The 24,137-nt window shown below is 38.8% G+C and overlaps 1 protein-coding gene across 3 annotated transcripts in view; it reads left to right on the plus strand.

Annotated features, from left to right (window-relative positions):
• Positions 1-24,137, plus strand: part of NELL2 (neural EGFL like 2) — a 376,415-nt gene that overhangs the window by 202,489 nt on the left and 149,789 nt on the right. For all 3 annotated transcript variants that reach the window (XM_053555545.1, XM_053555546.1, XM_053555547.1), the window contains one exon: positions 19,030-19,155. In XM_053555545.1, the coding sequence (XP_053411520.1) occupies positions 19,030-19,155 (126 nt within the window). The remainder of the gene's footprint in view (positions 1-19,029; positions 19,156-24,137) is intronic.

A 24,137-nucleotide genomic window follows, 5' to 3' on the forward strand; every position in this document is an offset into this window, starting at 1 on the left:
GAATTATTCAATCTGTGGTCATATATTTCTGTGCATCAGAATAATTTTTCTTTAAACCGGTATTTTTCATCTCACTCTTCTGACATTTTTAACTGATAAGGCTTTTTTGGGGGACCTGTTCTGTACATTCTAGGATATTTAGCTCCATCTCTGGGCTCTACCTCCTAGATACCAGTCACACACGTATACCCCAAACACTTCCAGTTATGATAACCAAACGTGTCTGCAGATACTGCCAAATAACCCCTGAAGGGAAAGATTGCTCCCAGTTCAGATTCATTGGTGTAAAATAAGTAAAGAACAGAACATGTGAGTATGACCTCCACCCCAAGTATCTGTTTGTATTGTTTGGTTCCACTGGGGTCTTTTGTTTTACGCTAAGGGAGAAGAGAGGTTTATATATGAGCAGGTATGGGCTGCCTGACACTTTAAATTGGTTTCAACATTCTGGTAGAAGAGACGTAATGTGATGATAGGGAGGAGGACTAACTTTTCTATTTGTTATAGAAACAAAGTTACTGTAAAGCCAAGGACTCAAAGAACATAAGAAAATTAGGTAGAAGACCTTTTTTTGTTTTTACTTTGAAAGGTATTCTGAATATGTTTGTGAAGACTGGAAATGCTATGTGTATCTCAAGAGTTTTGTAGTTTTGGAAATGGAACTGCTTTCATAGGGATAAGATACTAACACAGGAATATGTTTTAGTTTGGCAGAAACTCACGGACATGGAGAAGGTCCAGAGAATGCCCATGGGCAGGATAGGTAGTGGATAGTGGTGTATGGAAGTGTTGATTTATTCCTGAACCCGTAGGCACACCTAGGGCACACTCAGAAGTAATTGATGAGATGTTGAAAGGAGACTTTAGGTTCATCAGCAGACAGGAAATCTGTATTCATATTGTGTAACAGTTCTGAATTTCTGGTATGATTTTGAGTTTTGTTTGGCCCATTATTTTTACCAGATTCCTTACTTTGGCATTTCTTTGTAGAATGATAGAAATCTTTAATGCCTGCCAGTGTTAAAGAAGTATTTATGATTGTCACCCTTTACTAGTCAATTGTGTCCATAGTAAAAAGTAAATGAGAACAAGTAATTAATTTTGTAAATACTTCATGGAGGTGGGGATGGGTAAATTAATACACATCAGGTATAGTGCACACTATCTGGGTGAAGGGCACACTTACGACTTTGACTCAATCTGTGCGAAAACAAAGTATGTAAACAAAATGTGTACCCCCTAACATACTGAAAAAAAAATAAATAGTTTTGGGTGTCTTATGCAGTTCATTATCAGTGAAATTGCCTGTTTGAAATGCAGTACAACTGTTAGCATTCCTTTTACATTGGTCTCTTCACGTATTCCTTGTCTTTTAATGAAGAAGCAACTTCAATGTAAAATAAGATTATCATGTACATGGAGGCCATCTGAAAAAGACTTGGAAATAGGAAATGGGTGCTCTTTGGAAGGAAAACAATACAGCTAGAAATATGTAAGGGTTGTGTTGTACAAATCAAACACATCTAACTTTGAATCGGTTGTCCTGAGATTATGTTTGGGATCTGTTGTGAAAACGTGATGCTGTGAAGAAAAGTAAAGTGACATAGTCAAAGCAACAGGCATTACAGTCTATGTTAGTTTTGCTATTTATATAACTAATACAAATAGGAATAAGTTTTAGGAGACAACCGTAACTGTGGCTTGTGGGAAGAAGTTACATACAAGTTAAAAAAATGGGACAAAGAAGTGAACAGGCTCATGCGGTGGAGAAGGACCTTGCTTGTTTGGTCTGATGACCGTTCCACAGCTAAGAGAACCCCAGGTGTTTTGACACAGGGGCAGTTAGGAAATTGGTGTGCCTTTAGTGAACATGAAGTGTTGGTGAAGAGACAAGGACATTGAGGTTCTAAACTACATCTTATTCATTGGTATGATATAAAAATAGGTCCTTGGGATTTTAATGATACCACATATATAAGATTTTCATTCTTATTTTAAATTTGAAAATAGCTTTATTCCATTTTAAACGTCCTTCAAGTGGTTTTTGTTTAATGTGAAGAACGTGTCCCCAAGTAGACTTTTAAATTGTTTATATCCTTAAGTGGCAATGTGATGGTGAAGAAATGAGACTACAACTGTGGGACAACTATGTTTGTGTGTGCTGAGTTGTTGAAGGTGCTGCTTCCTAATAGCATAAAACCTTGCTTAAGATTATTCAATTCCAGCAATGCAATTTACTTAGCAATTTATGTATAAACAAACAGTTGGGAATTGCAGTGGCTTCATATCTTTCATGAAAGCACAGATATAATGTTTTATCCAGTAAATCTGATGGGTAGCAATTTGGATATAGTTATGACTGAAATACTTGTTTTTTGGCAAAATAAATATATATTTGTTAAGTTAGTTTTTAATATTTGAAAAGAATAATCTGCCCACTTGGAAAGAATGCTATTTAACTTGATGAATTTTAAAATCTGATATGACAAGGCAATCATTCAAATGAGTCTGTCTGTTCCTTAACTTGGAACAAGCTGGATTCAGCCAAGGCAGCTACTGACTAGCCATGAATAAGCACAGACAAAAAGGGCAGAAAGAGAGACGGATGGGATCCCTGTGGCCACAGAGCTCAGGGAAGATATTGGGTGGGACTTGGAACTTGGTCTGGGTCTTGAAATGTTGAATCCAGTTTAGATCATCAGGGAAGAGTAAGGAAGGGAAAGAGCAAGATAAGTTTTATTTTGTTTTGCAACAGGAGGCTTATATCTAGGAGTGTGAATAGATTAAATTGCAAAGATAGGGGCCAGATTGTGGAGGAACAGAGGATAATAATGAGTGATCCTACTCTAGATTTGCCAACTACTAACTTATAATGGACTTCTCCACTTCTCAGAGGTTCTTTGGCTGTGAAAAGGGGTAACTGCTCTCCCCGGGTCATAGAGATATTATGAGAATTACCAAATAATGCCTATGAATGTATAACATGTAACCTGTAATACTGTGAAAAGCGAAGTGTTATAAAAGTAGATCTGGGACTGTGTGTTCATGCGTACCAACCCTTGCTGGGCCCTTTACTCTGCTTGGTAATCTTGCTGAGCTGCTCACTTCCCTCTCAGTAATTTCAAACCTTTACCATTCCCTGAAACCTTTCACTCTATCCATTCTCTTTTTCCCAGCAGATAACATCTCTATCAACAACAAACAGAAATGGACAGTCACTTCCTCACCCTTCTGCTCCCATTCCCTAAGGCAACATGCTTCACCCTACTCTTCCTTCCCCCTGGTTTCCTCCTCTTAGGAGCCACGGGTCCAGCTGAGCATCGAATCTCTTCTCTTCCTGTGTATAGACGAAACTTGCTCATCCATTGTCCCTCAAACTCAGTTTTCAACTTGTTTCTATTTGCTCCTTCCCACCGGTGTTTAAATATGCTTAAATATCTCCCCCTTAATTCCACATCTCTTCTAGATTTTGTACTAATACTCCTCTTCCCCTTTGTAAGAAAATTTCCTAATGCCATGATTTATTCTTTCTCCACTTCGTCATGTCAGACAGTCTCCATAACCCATTTCTATCTAGACTTTTCATCCCATATCCCCTGTAAACTACTCTCACAAGGTCACTGATGACCTCTCCAGTGTTAAATGACGCACCTTTGAGTCCATATCTTGCTTGACCTCTAAGCAGCAATTAATTTCTATTGATTGTTCCCTACCACCAATGCTCATTTACCTTGCCTTTATGATACTAGATGTCAATAATATCATGGGTCTGAATTGTAAACAACAGAATCCACTCTGACAGTTTAAACAGAAAAGGAATATGCCAAAAGATGTTAAGTAGCTCACCGGGTGTATGGGAGGACTGAAGGATATTCAGCCAAGATAACATCTGTCATATCTGGGTTTAAATCCCACTACTTGGCCTCTTGGTGTCAACATCACAAGCCACATAAATATTCCATAGTTTTCACTGATGACATCTGGGACTGCACTCCAGAAGCGATGTCACTGCTACTGCGCTAAGTGCTCAATGTGTTCTCCACCATGCTGGCTGTATCTCAGAACCCTGCTTAGACGTGAAGCTCTCTGCTGGATTGTACTTTTGCATGAATGACCTTGATTGGCAGTACTGGGTCACAGGCCTATATACTTGCTTGTAAGGGTGCTGAAAATGTTAGTCGTGACTTCTATCTTAGGGAGATGAGGATTTCTCCAAATATAGAAGGTATGTTCAAAAAGTCATGGCTGACTACTATTTTTGACGTCTGTCTTCACCCAACACTCTTCCAGTTTTGCTTCTGCCTCTCTGAGCAATCGTTCCCAGTCTCCTTTCTTTACTTGCCCCTTAAATAGTCAAGTTCCCCGTGGGTCCCAATTCTTTCCCCTCATTCTGAGCATCTCCCTCGGTGATGCTGTCTAGCAGTATGTCTAACATTCTCCCAAATTTTGATCTCCAGCCTGTCCTGTCTCTTGAATGAGCGGTAGGCCCATGTATGTCCTCTGGGACATTTCTATCTGGATACATCATAAGCACTTAAAATTTAACATATCTAAAACCTTGCTTCTCTATAACCCAAATGCATTATTCTAGTCCTCCACAGCATAAACCCTCTTCGTAGTTAAAAAAGAAGGATATAATTCTTGAGGGCTACCCTCCCTAGCCTTCAGGCATCTAGTGAGTCCCAGAATGTAAGTGACTGTAGATGTTGTGTGTGTTTTTTGATCTGCCACACTCCCTGCATATTATGCTATTGTAGACACAGAGCTGAAGCGCTGAGCGTCCTCTTAGCTTCCACTTTTATTCTTCTCTAATTCGTCCTCTACCCTACAGTTAAAAAGATATTGCTTTGCAATTCATATCATCTTATTCCCTTGCTGAACATGCATGCACCCCTCCTCAAGTGTAGGCTTATAAAGGCATAGAATAAATCTGGAAAGTTACATAGGAAATTGCTAACAGTGGTTATCGCAGGCATTAGCCGTGGGAGAACTGAGTGGCTGAGAGTCACATTTACTGTCATCGTATATTCTATCGCATCTTCTAAGTTTCACACCTTGTGTGCATGTGATAGATTTTAAATTATTTTTGAAACTTCAGTGATTACCATTGATCATAGGATAATGTCACGCTCTTACATGGTATACAAGACTTTCATGCAAAATAGCTCTTGCTTATTTTATTACCACATTGAATGCTTTCATATTCTTTGAACGTATCAAATTCTTTCAATTTCTTAGCACTTATCCATAGGTCCCTTGTTTGGAATGCTCTTTTCCTGCCCCCTAACTGGCTAACTCTATTTTTCCTTTAGTTGCGTTCTCCTTGCCTGAAATGCGAGGTTTTGAACCATCACTTTGTTTTCTAGGTGGTACTATTTTTGTCAAAGTTTCATTACAGTTTTTTTTTAACTTGTCTCTTTTTTTTTTTTTTTCAGAAAAACTCTGTAAACTCTGCAAGGACAGATACTGTTATCCTGTTGGTGTCTAAGTTAGTACCTTGAACATAGTAGGAATTCAGAAAGCATATAGTGCTGGGTGTGGTTGCTCAAGCATGTAATCCCAGCACTCTAACCCTGAGGCAGGTGGATTGCTTGAGCTCAAGAGTCCGAGACCAGCTGAACAAGAGCGAGGCCCCATCTCTAAAAATATCCAGGTGTTATGGTGGGCACCTGCAGTCACAACCACTCGGGAGGCTGAGACAAGAGTATTGCCTGAGCCCAATAGTTTGAGGTTCCTGTGAGCTATGATACCATGCACTCTACACAAGGTGACCTAGGGAGACTCTATCTCAAAAACAAACAAATAAAAAAACAAACAAAAAGGAAAGTATTATATGGATAAAGTACACATGCTTTTATTCCCCTATTCTTTAATACTGAAAATTCTCTCATAATTCTCCATGGATATTATTTTATGACTCACTCTCAATCTTGTCTCAAGTTTTTCTTCTGCATGTGTCTATTTTTTAAATTCAGTGGTCCCAAAGGTGAGAAGGATATATCTATTAAGAATAGTGTATCCATCAGCAGAATAGTTTTCATTGTACTTAACAGGTGAGTTTGTACCCCTCCCCTCCCCAAAATCCCCTCCTCTCAGATTCCAGTCACCTTTACTGTTCTTTGTGGCCTTGTGTGTTCATCATTTAACTACCAATCATTAGTGAGTACACGTGGTGTTTCTTTTTCTCTTCCTGGGATATTGTACTTAGGATAATGCCTTCCAGTTCCTTCCATGTTGCTGGTAAGACATTATTTCATTCCTTCTTCTGGCTGAGTAGTACTCTCCAGTACGTAGTCTATATACCAAATTTTCTTTATCCACTCATGAACTGATGAGCACTTGCAATTGTGATGTATGCTACAATAAACATTCAAGTGCAGGTGTCTCTTTGATAAAATGACTCCTTTCTTTGTGTAGAGACTCAGTGGTGCACCTGCTGGATCAAATGGTAGGTGTACTTTAATTTCTCGGAGGAGTCTCCATATTATTTCCAAAGAGGTCATACTAATCTGCAGGCCTACCAACACTGGATCAGTATTCCTTTCTTTCTGGATCCCAGCCACAATCTATTGATTTTTGTCTTTTTATAATGGCTATTCTAACAGGAATAAAGTGGTATGTCATTGTGGATTTAATGTGCATTTCCCTGATCAGTAGTGATGTTGAACCTTTTTTCATATGTTTATTGGCCATTTGTTTATCTTCTTTTGAAAAGCTTCTGTTTATATCTTTTGGCCACTTTTTAATCGAGTTGTTTTTCTTGTTGATTTGTTTGAATTCTTTGTAGATTTTAGACATTAACCATTTGTTGGCTGTATAGTTTGCAAATATTTTCTCCCATTCTCTAGGCTGTCTTTTCTTTTGACCATTTCCTTTGCTATGCATAAGGTTTTCTGTTTAATGAAATCCCATTTGTTTACTTTTTTTGTTGCTCTATTTGCCTTTGGGGGTCTTAGTCATAAATTCTTTGGCAGTGTCTATAAGAGTTTTTCCTATGTATTCCCCTAGAATTTTAGGGTTTAATGCATTACATTGAAGTCTTTTATCCATATTGAGTTAATTTTCATATATGGTGAGAGATAGGGGTCCTGTTTCATTCTTCTGCATGTAGTTATCCAGTTTTCCCAGCACTATTTATTGAATAGGACATCCTTTCCCTAGTATATGTTGTCCTTTGCCAGAGATTGGTTGGTTTTATATGGTTTCATTTCTAGTTCTCTTTTCTGTTCTATTTGCCTATGAATTTACTTTTATGCTGGTACAATGCTGTTTTGGTTACTGTAGCCTCATAGTATAATTTGAAGTCAGATAATGCGATGCCTCTAGATTTGCCTTTTTTTGCTTGGCTGTTAGGGCTCTAATCTGTTGCTGAAGCATTCTGCTACATTTTGGAATTCTCTAAATGACTCATTTCATTAAGTTATCTTATATTGTTTCCGATGTTGTCTAGATCTGAAGCAACTTTAAAATTTTTCTTCATTAATGTCTTGAAATATATTTTTGGCTTCTTTCCATTGGTTTTTAAGTGTCTCTTTTATCCCATTTATCTTGTTTGCCACCCATATTCCGAATTCCATTTCTAACATTTTTACAATTTCCTTTTGGTTGGGGGTCCATTGCTGTAGATACATTTCGATCCCATGGTGGTGTCGAACTAATTCATTTATTCGTGTTGCTAGAGTTCTGTTGCTGGTGTCTTTTCATTGGAAACCTCTTCTCTCAGCTCAGGGCAGACAGGTTTGCAGCACACCTGTTCTTTGCTGGGAAGTCTCCTACTTAGGCAGTAGATTTTCTAACCTACTCTTGATGCCTGACCTTACAGGAGATGGGCAGAGCCACTGAGAGCCTGTGATGTGGCTGAGCTATGTTGGCCTGTGCCCTTCTGATTGTCACAGTCCAAGCCTGTGCTGGATGAACATTGTGCAGCCTGGTAGGTTGTGAAGCTCCGATTGTGAGCTGGGTTAGTCCCACTACACAGAGGCTGGCATTGCCAAAGATTGCTCTGCCAGGGTCTCCCCACAGCAGTGACAGTGGCAGCTTGTTCCAGGTATGATGGCAGCTCAAGGATGGTGGGTTCTTGGCAGTGCATTTGAGCATGGAGGAGGTTCTCACCAAACAGCTGGTGGGAGCTGTGGGGTTGGGGCTATGGATTGCAGTGACAATGCAGGAGCCTTGGAGGTGTGGAAGCAGGTGGCCTTATGGGAGCAGGGGAGCCTTAGAGCAGCATGGGAACCTCAGGGATGAGCTGCAGGTCCTGAGCATGGGACATGGTGGCAGCTTGGGGGCCATTAAGGGCAGGGCAACAGGGCCAGCCAGGCCACTGGGCAGCTGGGGCTGTCCTGCTTCTTAGGTCCTGAGGAGGTAGTGCTGCAAGGCTTCTCAGGTGGTATATGTGGTGCCTGTTCATCTCAGATCCCTCATGGGGGGAAGGGATGCTTGGCTGTCAGGCATAGAACTCCTAAGAGCATCCCCTCATCCTGCTCCCTTCCTGGCTCAGCCAGGGTGATTTGGATGCCACTGCAGTAGAAGCCAAGCCCTGTGTAGACCTAGTGCTCTGGGCCTGAGAGCTAGGAATGGTATTGCTGCAGTAGCATTGGAACAGGAGCCACCAAGTCCCTGCGTGCTTGCTGTCTGGGGCAGTGTTGTAGGGCAGACTCCAATCAGGCCTGGGTTAGCCTGAGGTTGGTGGCAGTAGTGGAGGAGTGTCCTCACAGCTCAGCTCAAGTCACAGTTCCCACAGGAGTTCCCCCTGGAGTCCAGGATCTCTCCTCCTGTCCTTCCAGGTGGACGCCTCCCCCGCTACCTTCTCATCTTGCCAAATGGCTTGTCCTCTCACCACCTCCTTCACTCTGATTGTCCCCTGTCACTTCTCCAAAGATTCCAGTGCTGTTTCCAAGAATTCCCAGCCTCAAGTGGCCATCCACCTGCAACTCTGGGTCCTCTTCTTGGTAGCAGCATGTGCAGGCTGCCTCTTAGTCCTTCATCTTTAGTTCGAGATTTGTGCAGATATATTTATTAATACCTAAAAATTAATATTTGGTAAACAAACCTATTAATGCTACTGACTTTAAAACATAGGATTGCTGACAATTTCTTTCAAGAGTAGCTTTTATAAATAACATTTTAATTTATTCTTTACTGATTTTTCATCCAGCAGCCTACTTTCACTTGCAAATTTTATGTTTTTAACAATATTCTTATCTTTCCAAATGTTACTCTAAAATCTCTTTCCAAAATTACATTTCTCAGAACTTAGCCTTTTTCCTGGTTTGTGAATTAAGTTATTGATCTCTTTGCCAATTTTGCCCAGCCAGTATTACCAGCTGGGCAAAATACTGGCTGGGCAAACACCAAAGACTTTGCAGTAACCCATATCAATTTTTATTATCCTTCAGTATGTGGAGTCGTTGCAGTTCTTACAGTTGAATGGTATCAATTCAAGGTTTTATTGGCTGAGCAAGAACGGATGAGTGTTAATTAACATACTAATACAATTTTTTTTACAGGGTAAAATTGAGATAGCCTTAGAAATATACCACGCTTTAAAAATATATATTTATCAGTGACATCTGAGGTACAATATGGGGTGGCTCATGGATGTGGCAGAATGATATGAAGGAGGGGACATTATGTGTGAGTTTAGTCTGGAAACAGTCTAAAGAACAAAAGGAACACTAGTTTTAGACGTGGGGTCTCGAAACATCTTTCTTTTTATGACTGCCACTCATTAACTATATAAGCTTGTGCTGGAGCTATCTTCCAAAAACACAGGATTGGTCCAATTATTCCCCTCTTAAAACACTTCCCATTTCACATAGGACGAATTTCAAATTCTGTAATGTAGCCACAAAAAGCTTTGAGATCTGATCCCTGACACCTCTTTAATTTTTTTTTTTTTATGGCTTCTATGGGCCTCCATTTCTTAAATTGTATTACTAGGGAGGTAGATTAGATGATTTCTCACATTCCTCTCCGATCTAACAATCTATCATTCTGAATAATTACAAAGTTGGCTTCAGCTTTCAGATAGGATAAAAGAGAATTTATAAATTTATAAATTCCAGTTTCTAAAATAGGCTAGCTTGAATTATCCTGGAGCAAGAGAAGTTGTTCACATATAAGGAACACAGTTTGCTTTTGCTTTTTATGTTTGGTGGAATATGACTGAATATGACTGTATGTCTTACAAAATCCTGGAGGAATAGAAACTACTGCACCCATACAGATCATATGCTCTTTGTTGGAATTATAAAGTTTTAGTCCTGGTAGTGACTTGAAAAATTATCCTTTGATGATAAAAATAAGGTCCCAAGAGATAAAATGCCTGTCACGTTTGAGATAGAGCCAAGACCAGAGTCCAGGCTTCTTTATTCCTAACCTCATTTTCTTCTACTATGCAAGATTGTTTCATCAGAATAGTTTATCTTTACTGTTTGTACAAAAATACTGTGCCTAAATAAATGCCTGGGTAGTGTACTAGAAAACAATGGGTTCATTCTGCCAAGCTGAGCTTCAGGTAAGGTCCTTGTGAATGAAGATACTTTCCTCTTTGTCCTTTCAGAAGACAACCCATACAAAGAGTCCTTGATTCATTAGAAAGATACTTACCCATGGCTCTCCATGTTCTGAACAAGCTCTCTACCTTCCTATGCCTTATATTCCAGTGGAAATAGATAGCAGGTGTATTTTCAAAAACTTAATAGAATGCTTTCAGACACTGATATGAAATATGGAGAAACTAGGACTGGCAAGGTTACTTTACATTTGCTTACCAGCTAAGACTCAGACTTCCACTAATTTATAAGATGTCTTCTTACCTTGACTGTATCTCTCTTACAACTTCTCAGTTGTATCATTTTACCAATTCCTGTGAAATTTATTTGTCTATAATACCTCCTGCCGCGGACCACCCTGTCGGTGGGCTTCAGTCCGAGGGAAAGCAGGGAGAAGGAACGAGGAAGGTTGAGAGATCGGCGAAGGAATGACAGTCTGACACACTACGGGTTAAAGTATGCAGCTGCAAATTTTACTGAGAGCATATGTTGGTATTTATACATTTTCTTTCCAAGGTTCAAACAATGCAATCTTTATTTTGCTTATGCTTGCAAATTATCTTTGTGTCTGCATATGCGGTTTATCATGCATTACATGTTTTCAAGGTTTTCGCTCTCCGGAGGGTGGTTTATCAGTAACACCTGCTTACTCCCTCTTTAGGAATGTCAAGGCTTGCAACTCCTCTCAGTCCTGCAACTCTTCTCAGTTTCTTATAATCTTTTTAAAACAGCTGGACATATTCTTTTATGTATAATGCTTGACTACTTCTATATATATTTTCTATATATTTTTACTCCTATTAGTAACTATACTTTGATTCATAATTAATTGTTTGTCAAACATTAAAATACTCTGTTGATTTGTATTACATATGAAAATTAGTGAAGCAAGATGTTTGAACAAATCCTTATTGTGGGAGTCATGTCTTGTAAAAGTTCTGCTTATGCATTCATTCTGTTTTTTCTGTCCCCACTGATATTTATGGTGGGAAAAACCTCTTTGTGTGCTCATTAGTGGTGCCACTGAGTCTAGCAAGCTCATGAGGTTGTGTTATATTTGGATCAACAGTGTATTGTGTTCTTTTTTAAGAAAGTACATATTGATAGTTTATCAGAACAAACAGACTTCTGGTACAGAATGACAAACACATGAATAGATGCCACAATCTTTAAACTTAAGCGGGTAACTGAGTATGCTAGGCAACATTTCTGATGCTGTGCATACTGGGGGCGCTGGGGGCTAAGCTCCGTGGAGCACAATCCACCTTCCCGTCGTTCTAGAATGCGGACAGCGCTGCCTCACTACGGCTGTGGTGCCGTGGGTGCGGCAACCTCCCTCTGTCCTTCTTCCAAATGCTTTAACGTCTTCATGTTATTGCAAAGAAGATGCTTTCCTCATGTTTGTTGGACAATTAAGTACATTTACCTTGTATCTTCTATCCCACAGTTGCATTTTTATCATTTTCCTGCACAAAATCCAGACAAATGGTGTATTGGTCACATATTTTTCTGCTTCCGCCACTTATTCTAGACTTATCCTGAAATCTACAATGTTCCCACTCATCTTTGAACACGTCAGGCAGGAAACTCTCCTGGGGCACCCCTCCAATGTTGTGCAGGTCTTTCACATTAAGTCTACTTCTTCAAAATTCACTTCAAGCCCTGCTGCCCCGTTATATTTTCCTGGGCTGCCTCCACCCTTGGTCATCAGACTGTCTTTGAATATCAGTCCTTGCAGCATTTGTTCATTTGTTGGTTTTTGACAATTAGCACATAGGACCTCATGTTGTTACTCATGTAAATACGTCCTAATTTCTTAATTTCATTATCAGCTCCTCAAGTTCTTGTTGAGTAAATGAATGAAGGTTTACAATGAAACTAGGTATCTCAGAACTTGTAATTTGCTAATGTACATTGTGAAGTTTTAGGAGAGTACTAGGGAGAACTATACTAATATGGTGGTCCTGAAATTTGTTTGACCATGTAATAATTTTGTTTTTAAGGTACCGTGAACTTGTATTAGAGATATTGCTCTCTAAGCAATACAGCTTGTGAAATGGTAGCTTAAATCAAAGAAGGCCCCTAAGTGGATGACAATGATAACAATTGCCACCATCCATTTCCTAGATTGGAAGCCCTTTAATATCAGGGTCTATGTTTTAACTCTCTTTGTAATAAATTTTGGAAGGGTTGCTAAGGAACACATGGTCCAAGAGGACACATTTTAAAATCTGTACAGCATAACCAGCACATGTTAGAATATTTTACTTGGCAGCCCATTCCAAATTTATGCAGTTCTCTCTTTGCTTAGCAGATAGTTATATATAATCTCCCTGGTACTATCTGCTCATGGTTGCAGTTCTGCTCCTTAGGGTTGTCAATTTATGACCAAAAATTCAGTCAAGTGCCTTTGTGCTTAGAAGGTCCTCAATAAATGTGTAGATAGTTGAACTGAATTGTGAAATTTGATCCATTAAATTTTTGAATTGGGATTTGGAACTAAAATACACTCTGAACTAAATTTGAACATGATTTCCACCAGATTACTTTTTAGTCATGCTATTTTTGTGCCTGTGAGCATCTGTACATGCAAATGGAAATGACATTTATGTAACTTTGCAACTTCATCACACAAATGCAGCTCTTTGGGGAGTTCTTTTTCCTTTGAAGATAGGGAATGAGAAATCAGAAAGGCAGGTAGCAATTAGGTCTACCAGTATTATGGTGGTAGTTTTGGTATTTTACTTTCTTCTCTCTCACAAACTGCTTTAAGTAATTGGTTGACACTTTAGATCTCTTGGTCATGAATCCAGGGTCTATGAAATTCAAATCATTGAAGTTCCTAAGAGGTTTCATATTAAATATGCTCCTTGCTTTTGCTTTACAACCCTATATTGAGTTTTCTCTGACTACGTGATAGGGGAAACATTTACCAAAAAAATAAGATAAAAATTAGGTCAGTGTTTCCTAACCCTCTGGGATGTAGACCCAACATTGATGAATAGTGAGAGACAGTATTTAGAAGGCCATTTAGCCTTATACAAATTATCTCTACTTATGTTTATAAACCAAATTATCCACTAACTTGTGGTTGTAAATAGGGTCACATTAACAGAAATAATATTAATTCACTGGCTCTTTTCCCCACCTCCCCCTATAAGATATTAGTGCGATCAAAGTTTTCTTAAGTATTCTTCAGCAGAATCTAGGGTGTTTCACACATACCAATGTTCAATTTGCCAAGTTTGGTAGCCATCCAGCTGGAGTAGGCATCTTCCTTAGGATACTGGTTTGTCTTTGGAGAGACAGTGCTTCCAGGAATCAATGCTTGCTTTGGCCAGAATTTGCAGACCTCTGTGTTTTTCTGATGTTAGGTATATTTTTTCATTTCCATATATAGGGCTCCCTTAAGCCTTTCTGGCCAGGCCAGTCTAGTGGTGATGGATTTCCTCAGTTTTTGCTTCTTTGGGAGACTATTTGAGCTTCATTTTTTTTTTTTTTTAATTAAATCATAGCTGTGTACATTGATAGGATCATGGGACTTCATTCACTAGCTTCACAGAGCGTTTGACACACTTTCATCACATTGGTTAACATAGCCTTCCTGGCCTTCTCTCAGTTACTGTGCCAAGACACTTACATTCCACATTTATCAAGTTTCACATATACCCTTGTAAGATGCACCGCTGGTATAATCCCACCAATCCCCTTCCCTCTACCCACCTCCTCCCTTCCTCCTCTCTATTTCCCCCTTCCCCCTATTCTTAGGTTATAACTGGGTTATAGCTTTCATGTGAAAGCCCTCAATTAGTTTCATAGTAGGGCTGAGTACATTGGGTACTTTTTCTTCTATTTGACAGTTTTGTCAGATCTAGTATTCTTGAATGGCAATTTTTATTTCTTTCAATACTTTGTATGTATCATTCCATTCTCTCCTGGCCTGTAAGGTTTCTGCGGAGAAATATGCTGATTGTCTGCTGGCTGTTCTCTTATATGTGATTTTCTTAGAATTTTCTCTTTGTCTTTGACTTTTGAATTTTTGACTATAAGGTGCCTTGAAGAAGATCTTTTTGTGTTGAATCTCTCTGGGAATCTTTCCATTTCCTGTATGTCCATGTCTATATCTCTTGCAAGGGTTTGTCAATTTTCAGTTATCTTTTGTTAAATAAGTTTTCCGTGTCTTTGCCTATCTCTTCTCCTTTTGGAAGTCCCAAAATATGAATTGTGATCATTCTATGGTTTCCTGTACATCACATAGGCTATCTTCTTCTTCTTTTTTTTTTCTTCAGAAGTTCTATCTTCATGTTCTAAAATTCTTTGCTCTGTTTGATCTGGTCAGTTGTTGATGTTTGATTGGTATTTTTTATTTCATTCATTGAATTCTTTATTTCCAGGATTTTTTTTTTTTTTTATTGTTGGGGATTCATTGAGGGTACAATAAGCCAGTTACACTGATTGCAATTGTTAGGTAAAGTCCCTCTTGCAATCATGTCTTGCCCCCATAAAGTGTGACACACACTAAGGCCCCACCCCCCTCCCTCCATCCCTCTTTCTGCTCCGCCCCCAATAACCTTAATTGTCATTAATTGTCCTCATATTTCCAGGATTTTTGTTTGGTTCTTTTATTCGTCTATTTATCTATTTATTAAATTTCTCATTTAGATCATGAATTATTTTCTTGATTTCTTTGTTTTATTTATATGTATTTTCTTGTACATCACTGAGCTTCTTTTATGTTGAATTCTTTTTCAGGCATTTCATAGGTTTTCTTTTCTTCGAGATCTGTTACGGGAGAATTATAATGTTCCTTTAGAGATGGCATGTTTTCTTTTTTCCTGTTTCTTTTATTGATATTTGCTCATGTGACACAACAATATCTTCTAATTTTATGGATTGCCTCTTGCAGGAAATGACTTTTTTCTATAGATGAATCTATACATTTGGTTGGCTAGTGTGCTTTGCCCTTGATTCTGGCTATGTGCAGTGGCATGGTCTCTGTATGATTTCTTGGCAGTAGTCAGGATCAATGGTGTCTTTGCATTCCTCAGTTGCTTAGGCTGTAGTTAGTGGAGGCTGTGGTAAGACTTTGCTGGAGGGAATGATCTCAGGTGAGCTCATCCATGGGCACCAGTGGGCCAAACATGGTAATACTCAGGCCCTGGACAGTGTACATGGGCACTAGCAGAGGCAGATCTGTGCAGGCTTGTTCTTGTTCTTAAGATTTTAGACTGGATGCTCAGGTGCTAGCTGTGGCAGAGGAAGGCCAAGTGGGTGTTTCCTTGATCTTCTGGGCAGCATTCATGATGTAGATGATGGCAGTAGTGGTCCAATATTCAGGTCCTAGAGAAGCATTTGTGGGCACTTGTTGTGAGAAATAGGCTGTGGTTAGTAGGCCCTTTGGGAGGCATACATGGGTGTTGATAGCACATAGGGCGTGCTCATCTTTAATGTCCTGGATGATGTATACAAGAGCTAGTAGTAGTAAGCAGAGAAGGCCTAACCCCAGATCGATACTGAACACAAGTGGGATTTACAGGGGATCCCTAGGTTTACAGATGAGGCACCTGGGCACTAGCAGTGGCAGCAGTGAGACAGGCCTCTCAGATACCCATGTGGTATCCTTGGCCATGAACTGTGGTGGATGGGGTGGGTCAATTTCTGGTCCTAGAATGGTTCATTCAGACACTGATGACAGAGGCAATGAGTGAGGCAGGTTGGTCCTCATTCCCTGGGATGACACTCAGGCTATCTGGTCTCCAAACTCCCTGAAGTCATGTGTAGGTGGTCAGGTTGGAGGTAAGGCTGGGGTTGCTGTCAGTGAGAACAGCTTAAAGCAAGTGGCTTTCAGTCAATAAGGAGCACAAGCTTTAGCACTCTTTGTCCCAGAGGCTGCTTCCCTGGTGCACTGCACTGCCTGTTTCCTGGGGTGTAGGATATTGTGTGTGATGACATTGTGGGGATCTGGCCACATTTCTGGTTTTAGCCAACATTGCACCACTGCAGCTGTCTGGCGGGGAAGACCTCCAGGGATGTGAAAGTGCAAGGGCTGTTGGGTTCCAATGGAGGATATGTATACATAGTCTGGTGGGACTGGACTCTAAATGGCATCATTCTCCTGATGCTTAGGTCTTAGGGGGTTGTAGGACCAGCATAAACTTCTTCTCTGAGCAATGCCACAGTGTGAACTTCAGGCAGCTTCCTAGACTAGACTCAAGATCCGTGATGGCCAGAGCACTCTTTTGTGGCTAGAATTATAGGAGTCTGGGGTGATAATGAGAACTTTTGGGGGTCTCTTGCTTATCTTTACATGAAGGTATAGCTTCCTGGTTCCAAGCTGCTCTTGGCAGGGCAAGCTAGCTGCTTGGCTTTCCTCCCTTCCTCGCCTCAAAGATTCCCTGTCACTTCCCTGCCTAATTCCAGTCTTGTGTGTCAGAAACTTGATTCAGCATGTGATTATCTACTCACTGTTGTGGTTTTTCTTTGTGGTGGAAGTGAGTGCCCAGAGCCTCTAATTAGCCATCTTGAAGCTTCACCCTACTCAGTGGTAATTCTTAACCTTAGTTATGCCTTAGATCTGAAGTCATTAAATTGTGGCCTATGAGCCAAATCTGACTTGCCACCCAGTTTTGTAAATATCTTTTATTCACATACTTCCAGGTTCATTCATTTACGTATTGCCTATGTTGTCCAAAGCCTGAATAACATACTATCTATCTCTTTACAGAGAAATTTTAGTGGCACCTACATTAGACTCCATAGAGAAGATTTATATACAAACCTATGTTTCATCACAGACAATGAGAATTTAGAATGGGGGTTTGGGAATTGGTCCAAGAACCAATTATTTTAAAGTATATCCTAGATGAATATAATGGGCAACCAAAGTGAAGAAACACTAATAAATAATTTCTATTCTTGAGGCATATATGGCTTCGTTGAGAGAAAGAAGCTTATAAAAATTAATAAAAAATACAATGGCTGCATCTATAATGGGACCATTTTAGTTTGGAGCACTACATAGGGACCATTTTAGTTCATTAGTGAAGTTTTCACAGAAGAGATGTTTAAGTGGATTCTTGAGGGATGAATCCACTGATGGACAAGAACCACTGGATTGGTGTCAGAGAGAGAAGGAGTGGCAGCTAAAAATAAAGAGAACTACATATGCAAAGGTGGGGAATCATCAAAGAGTATGGCCCATTCTAAGAATGACTTGAAGTTCAGTGTGGCCAGAACACTGAGAGGGGAGAAGGGAGTAAGGTTCATAGGATGAAAAGCTGGAGAAGTAGGAATAAGGAAAATCTTTGCATGCTAAGAAAAGTGGTTTGGAATTTATTATGTTAACTATGGAATTGAATAGATAATTGAGTCTCTGTAGGACTCAGTTTTCCTCTCCGTAAAATAAACAGCTCAGATGATTGCTAAGAGTCCTATTGTTCTAAAATATAGGCTCCTAAGATTGTGTCGGTTATATCATTTGACACTCTGCATTGGAAACATAGCTGGGGTTACATGAATAACTTGTAGTGGTGGATCACTGAGCCATCTCCTGTAGTTGATCTATTTCTGTTAATAGTACAAATGAGGTCAGTGCTACTTTGTGAATTCATCACAAGGATTTGAGAAAGCAGATTTCTGGATGGGAAATTCCTTGACTGGTCAATGTATTAAGGCTCTTAATAAAGAGTATTACATAATGATAAAATATCTGTAAAATGCTTTATCTGCCATTCAGAGAGGTCCTATAAAATAGAGACATTTTTATTATTGAAATTCACATTTTTCACAATTAGTATCAGTGCTTATTATGGCTTGGTATCTATATGTCTTTATACTCAAGACTTGGTATGTGAATTACTATGTAAGATCTTCAATATGATATCTTAATTTACTATTTCATAACTTCTCATTTATATCAGGTAGTCATATTAATTTTGTCTCTGTTCAGAGACTTACTGGGGTAGCTATATCACTTCTTTGTATCTTCAATATAAACTACTCATTATTGGATTTATACCATTAAGTGAAGTTATTCAAATTCAGATGTGTATTGAATATTTACCTCTTTGAGGGTCTCCTGAAGTATACAAAATAGCTGGTGAATCAAATAATAATATATAAGAGTCTTAGTGACTGAAGACTAATGCAACCCAATCTTTGTATTCTAATTCATTTCATCAAACATAGGTAGATGAATGCACTGAAATTTTCAGAAGATATTTAGAATGACAGTGATCGAAACAGACCTCTTTGAAACTCCAGCAAGAGCTTTTGAAAAAACAAACAAAAAAAAGAACTCTTGTGCTTTCTGTCATTTGAACATTAAGCACTTCTAGTACAGGAGATATTTTAAATGCCTTTTAAAAATGCTGTTCGATTAGTAACTATTCCTCTCCTCCCACCCCCAAAGAAAACTGTAGCAAAACTCTCACATATTGACCATAGCTGACCTCGTTGCCCTACTTTTTCTTCACAGACGTTGATGAGTGTGCTGAAGGGCGCCATTACTGTCGTGAGAATACCATGTGTGTCAACACCCCGGGCTCCTTTATGTGCATTTGCAAAACTGGATACATAAGAATTGATGATTATTCATGTACAGGTAAATGGTGGTTATTTATGAAATGAAACCTTTTTTTGCCTTAAGTTTACTCTTAAAAATTTCTCTTGACTCTAGGTTTGGTGCCCATAGCTCAATGAGTAGGGGTCTGGCCACATACACCAGGGCTGGAGATTCAAACCCAGCCCGGGCCTGCTAAACAGCAAGGACAATTGCAACCAAAAAATAGCCCAGTGTTGTGGTGGGCACTTGTGGTCCCAGATACTTGGGAGGCTGAGGCAAGAGAATCGCTGAAGCCCAAGAGTTTGAGGTGGCTGTGAGCTGAAGCACCACAACACTCTACTGAAGGAGTCATAGTAGGCAACATAGTAAAACTCTGTCTCAAAAACAAACAAACAAAAAAATTCTTTTGACTGCAATGTTTTTTTTAATCAGTGTACCATATATGAGAGCTGTCCAGAAAGTATCCAGCCATATACTGTTTCTCTTTGGCTGGATATTTCCCAGATGGCCCTTGTATGTTCACAGCAAAACATAAGCAAAACAATATCTTCTTGATTTGGTATTTAATTCTGAATCTGTTCTAAAGAAAAGAATAGCTACTAGTTCTGTGTATGTTTTATACTTCTCATTAGGAAGATAAATATAAATTTAAAGACCAAATCCATATTATGCTAAATTTACATAGTATTTATATTTATATACTATGTATATATATATATATATTTATATAAACACAAATACTATGTGAAAACTTGTGTGATTTACTATGTCAGCTCTGAGGAACAACCCCTAACTGGTATTTCCTTTTTGTGACAGCACATTTTTGAATAGAGGAATAATGTCATAAATAATGTTATACACATATTTAGAGAGGCTTGGAGTCTTAGGATATGAGAATGTTAAAGAGAGTTAAGCTTCTCCACACCTCTGGGAAGTGCATTTGAGCAGCACATCAAAGAAGTTTTTCTTAGTTTTTGTTGTATTAAATATCACTCATTTTAATGCCAACTAAAGTCCTGTTCAGGGATATCTGGAGTGCCTGTAATATCTGAAGTTGGTCCTGGAATAATACAACATATTCCCTTCATCTTCTGTAGGTTTCTATCTTTATAATATGAAAAAAAAAATGATGCTAGAAGAGTAGCTTGAAGACCCTGGGACCTGAGGAAATATGGGTGTAAAACAGGACTTTTATTGTGTTTCTATTTTGTAAAAACAGAACAAACAAAAATACACATATTTTTTTAAAGCATAGAATTATAAAACTAGGGAGCACCTAAAATGTTATTCTTGTCACTTTTTACTCTACCTCCAACTTTATGATCTTTATCGAAAGCGTGTATAAACAAAATTGAGATGTTTCCAGGGAAAGAGACTCTATAACACTCAAGATAGCTCTATAATAAAGTTCGTCTGTGTATTAGTTGTTCGCTTCTAAGTCTTCATTTTAGTGACCGTACTGTGTGCTAATTGATACCCTATTAATCACAGCAGAGGGACAGAACTTCCTCTAAATTCAAATATAGTAATTATTTTATAAATAATGATGGAATAAAAAATAATGAGAAGTGACTTCTTAATCTATGGAAAATAACTTTATAGATCCCAAAGGTAGATTTACAAATTCCTACTTGTTATGTCAGTGAATCCTAAACATTTTCACGCTATGGGAATAATTCTGCCCTTGTCTTTTAGACAACGTTTCAATCACATGGAGTGGTAGAACGTCTTAAAACAGAACTACAGAAATGTTTTGCAACATAAAGAGATAAAGTAACAAGTCATAATAAATAAGTGGATAATTGAATATAGAGATTACTGTAGTATTAGTAATACCAGTAAGGCTGAGTTTCATTTTAATGGTTAACAAAATGCTATCTAAGATAAAACTGCTGCATCTTTCGAGATACGCTTGTTAAAAATAAGACTGCTAGCAATTTCTGAGTCTGCTGATTCTTTAGCATTAGAGTCTTGAAAAGCTTTGTACATTTTTATACTTCCCAATGATTCATTTTGTTTTTCTTATATTCTTAAAATAGTGTTAGAAATTGTAAGAGGGAGGACATGGCACATGACTGGTGTTGAATGAGGCGTGTTTCTCAAGAGCAGGGTATTTTCAAGAGGTTCATTTCTGTTCTCAACCTGTGTGTTGGATGCAAATCCAAGAAATAGTTTAGCTTTCATACATCACAGAGACTCTTTTACTTTGGTTTTACCTTTCTGGGTACATTTGCTTTCCGAATAAAACCCCACAAATCACTGTTTATTTTTGACTACTTGGGGAAATTTTCCCTTACAATTTAAAAGGATCCAATGATAAAAATGAAGACTCCCTTTGTAGGAATGTGGAGGAAGGCTGAAATCATTTTAAGAGTAGCTGTTCAAGCTATGATTTTTGTGCCTACAGAACCAGAGCCAAGAATTTCAATATCTGGCAGATGATGGAATGTAATTCCTTAACGAGGCACTAGCATTTCCAACTAGCATCGTTATTTCTATGCTTCTACTTAAAAAGGAGAGGCTTTCTTGCCCTTAAATTTCCTATCTACTCTTACTAGGTCTATACGTTTGAGAGTTTACATCTGAACACACAGCCTGGTTTTTTGTTTCTGTTTGTGAATATGAGCAGATTTTATTTTACAGTGCAGAGTCAGGTGAACGTTTGCCAAACACTTCTTTATGTGAGGTCGTGAAGGGTCAATGGATATTCAAGTTTCTGTAAAGAGAATAAAGGTTTAAATTCTATGCTCTTGGGTTTCCACACCCCCTCAACGTACTTTGACATTAGGGTCTGTCCAAAAGGCTCAAAGAGATCACTCCTCTAGTGCAGGTTTGCCTTGGGGCTGAAGGCATCTAGGCTATTCTTAAGAAGTCCCTTCAGACCAGAGTAGCACTTTATTTCTCTGATAAAGACTGAGATTTATGTTTTCCAAATTTCAGCACAGTCATTTGCTTCCTTATAGTAGAGACTGCGCAGTATAAACGTGAACACCATTGCGGGGCCGCTGCCTGATGTCTGCGGCTGAGCTCTCGTCCGCTTCTATTTCCCTCTCTCCCTGCTGGGGCACAGCAACTGGCACTCTCAACACTGTGCCCAGCAGACTCTCAAGTTGCTTTTCTCATCTGAAAATCAACCACAGACATGCCTGATACTTTACAGCTTCGATTAGTAAAAGTCTTTTCTGCCTTTTTAACCCAGTAGCCTGGCATACAAATTATGTGAGTTACAGAGCAATTCCATTCTGTCGTTGGTGAAATTGCACATTCATTTTCTTTCAGTTTTAGAGATTTGAGTTAGATTTTCCTCGTGATCACAAAATTTTGGAGCTGAGAGAATTCTTAAAGATAATCTAGTGTAAGCCTTTAACTTTCCCAGATGGGGAAAATGAGGTTCAGAGAGGTTAATTGCCATCCCGGTATTCTGAAAGTTAGTAAGAGGCAAAGGGGGATCTTCTTGTACTTAGCCCATATCCTATGGACCATTTGTCTAATTTGCAACTGTATAAAAATAAATGTAGGGAAAAGACTCATATTTTATGTAGAAACATAATTCAATTTATACTACTCAGCCATTAAACTGCTTCCTTTATATATTACGTTCATTTCTTCAACTCTATGTGAATTTTTCGTCTGCAGATCTTATAATAAAAATCCTAAATCAAAAGCTAGTAGAATAAATAGAAACAACCATGGTCCACGTCTCTGTCTCTACAAAGTTACAGCAATGACCCAGTCATGCCATTTGCACAAATAGCACATTGGTTTATATTCTTCTAAACTTCTTTTTCTTTTTAGAGACAGAATTTCATTTTGTCACCCTTGGTAGAGTGCGATGGCATCACAGCTCACAGCAACCTCCAGCTCTTGGGTTTAGGCGCTTTTCTTGCCTCAGCCTCCTGAGTAGCTGGGACTACAGGCACTCCCCACAATGCCTGGGTACTTTTTTGTTGCAGTTTAGCAGGAGCTGGGTTTGAATCCACCACCCTCGGTATATGGGGCCAGCGCCCTACTCACTGAGCAACAGGTGCCGCCCTCTTCTAAACTAGTTAATAAAATTTTTCTTATAGTGAAGGCATTATTATTTTTCTAATTCTTCATCAATGACTCTTTCTCACACTCTCTGTGATTCAGACTTACCAGAGAGAGAGAGAGAGAGAAGGGGGAATAGAAGGAAGGAGGGAATGAGAAGAAGATAAAAAAGAGAAAAGGAGAAAGGAAGGGAAAGGAGAAAGAAAACGTGAAAGGAAACAAAGAAAGGTGCTTGGATTACACGAGTCAAGATGTTTGAAGTCTATTTTCTGGATTTCTGCAAAAATATCTCATTTTTATGAATTACAAAGTTACTTATCTGGCTTTATTGGTTAATTCAATTCAATTCATTGAAGAGGGGAAGGTCTTATTGTGTCTCACTAGGCATCTCTTCTTGGAACTGGTCTTGTGTAATGGACAAAGTATAAAACATCTCTAGAAACAAAGATGGAACCAAGGATTTGGGGTGAAGATCTGAGTGAGAGGCACTCATTTCAGATGTTCCTGATATGTCTCTCTTCTCTTATTATTACAATAAAAAAGATTTATGATTCTTCTTTTGCATTGAGGAGTTTGTAATCTTCCTGTGTTGGGTGCTTTTTTACAGGTAGAACAGGAGAATGGGAAGGGTGGGCAGGTAGATGGGTTAGAAAATGCTCTTGCCTTGGCTTAAGGAGTACATTTATACTTTAGGGCAGTGGCTGTCAAGGAGAAAAAAAAAAAAAAAAAAAAAACAATTTTCCCTTCCCACCTGCCAGAGTCTATTTGATAATGTCTGGAGGTATTTTTGGTTATAACAACTGTGGGGAGAGGGTTTTACACTGGTATCTGGTAAGTAGTGTCCAGGGATGCTGTTCAATATTCTGTAATATTATTAATACACTAGCTGTTCTCTTGAGGAATTGTTTTATGTCCCTGGGACTCTTTCAACTTGGAACTATTCTCTTGTTACTTTCAACCAAGTCCTTAGTCCTCATCCCGCACAAAACATC

The sequence above is a fragment of the Nycticebus coucang genome, chromosome 12 (assembly GCF_027406575.1).
Source record: "Nycticebus coucang isolate mNycCou1 chromosome 12, mNycCou1.pri, whole genome shotgun sequence".
Taxonomy (NCBI): Eukaryota; Metazoa; Chordata; class Mammalia; order Primates; family Lorisidae; genus Nycticebus; species Nycticebus coucang.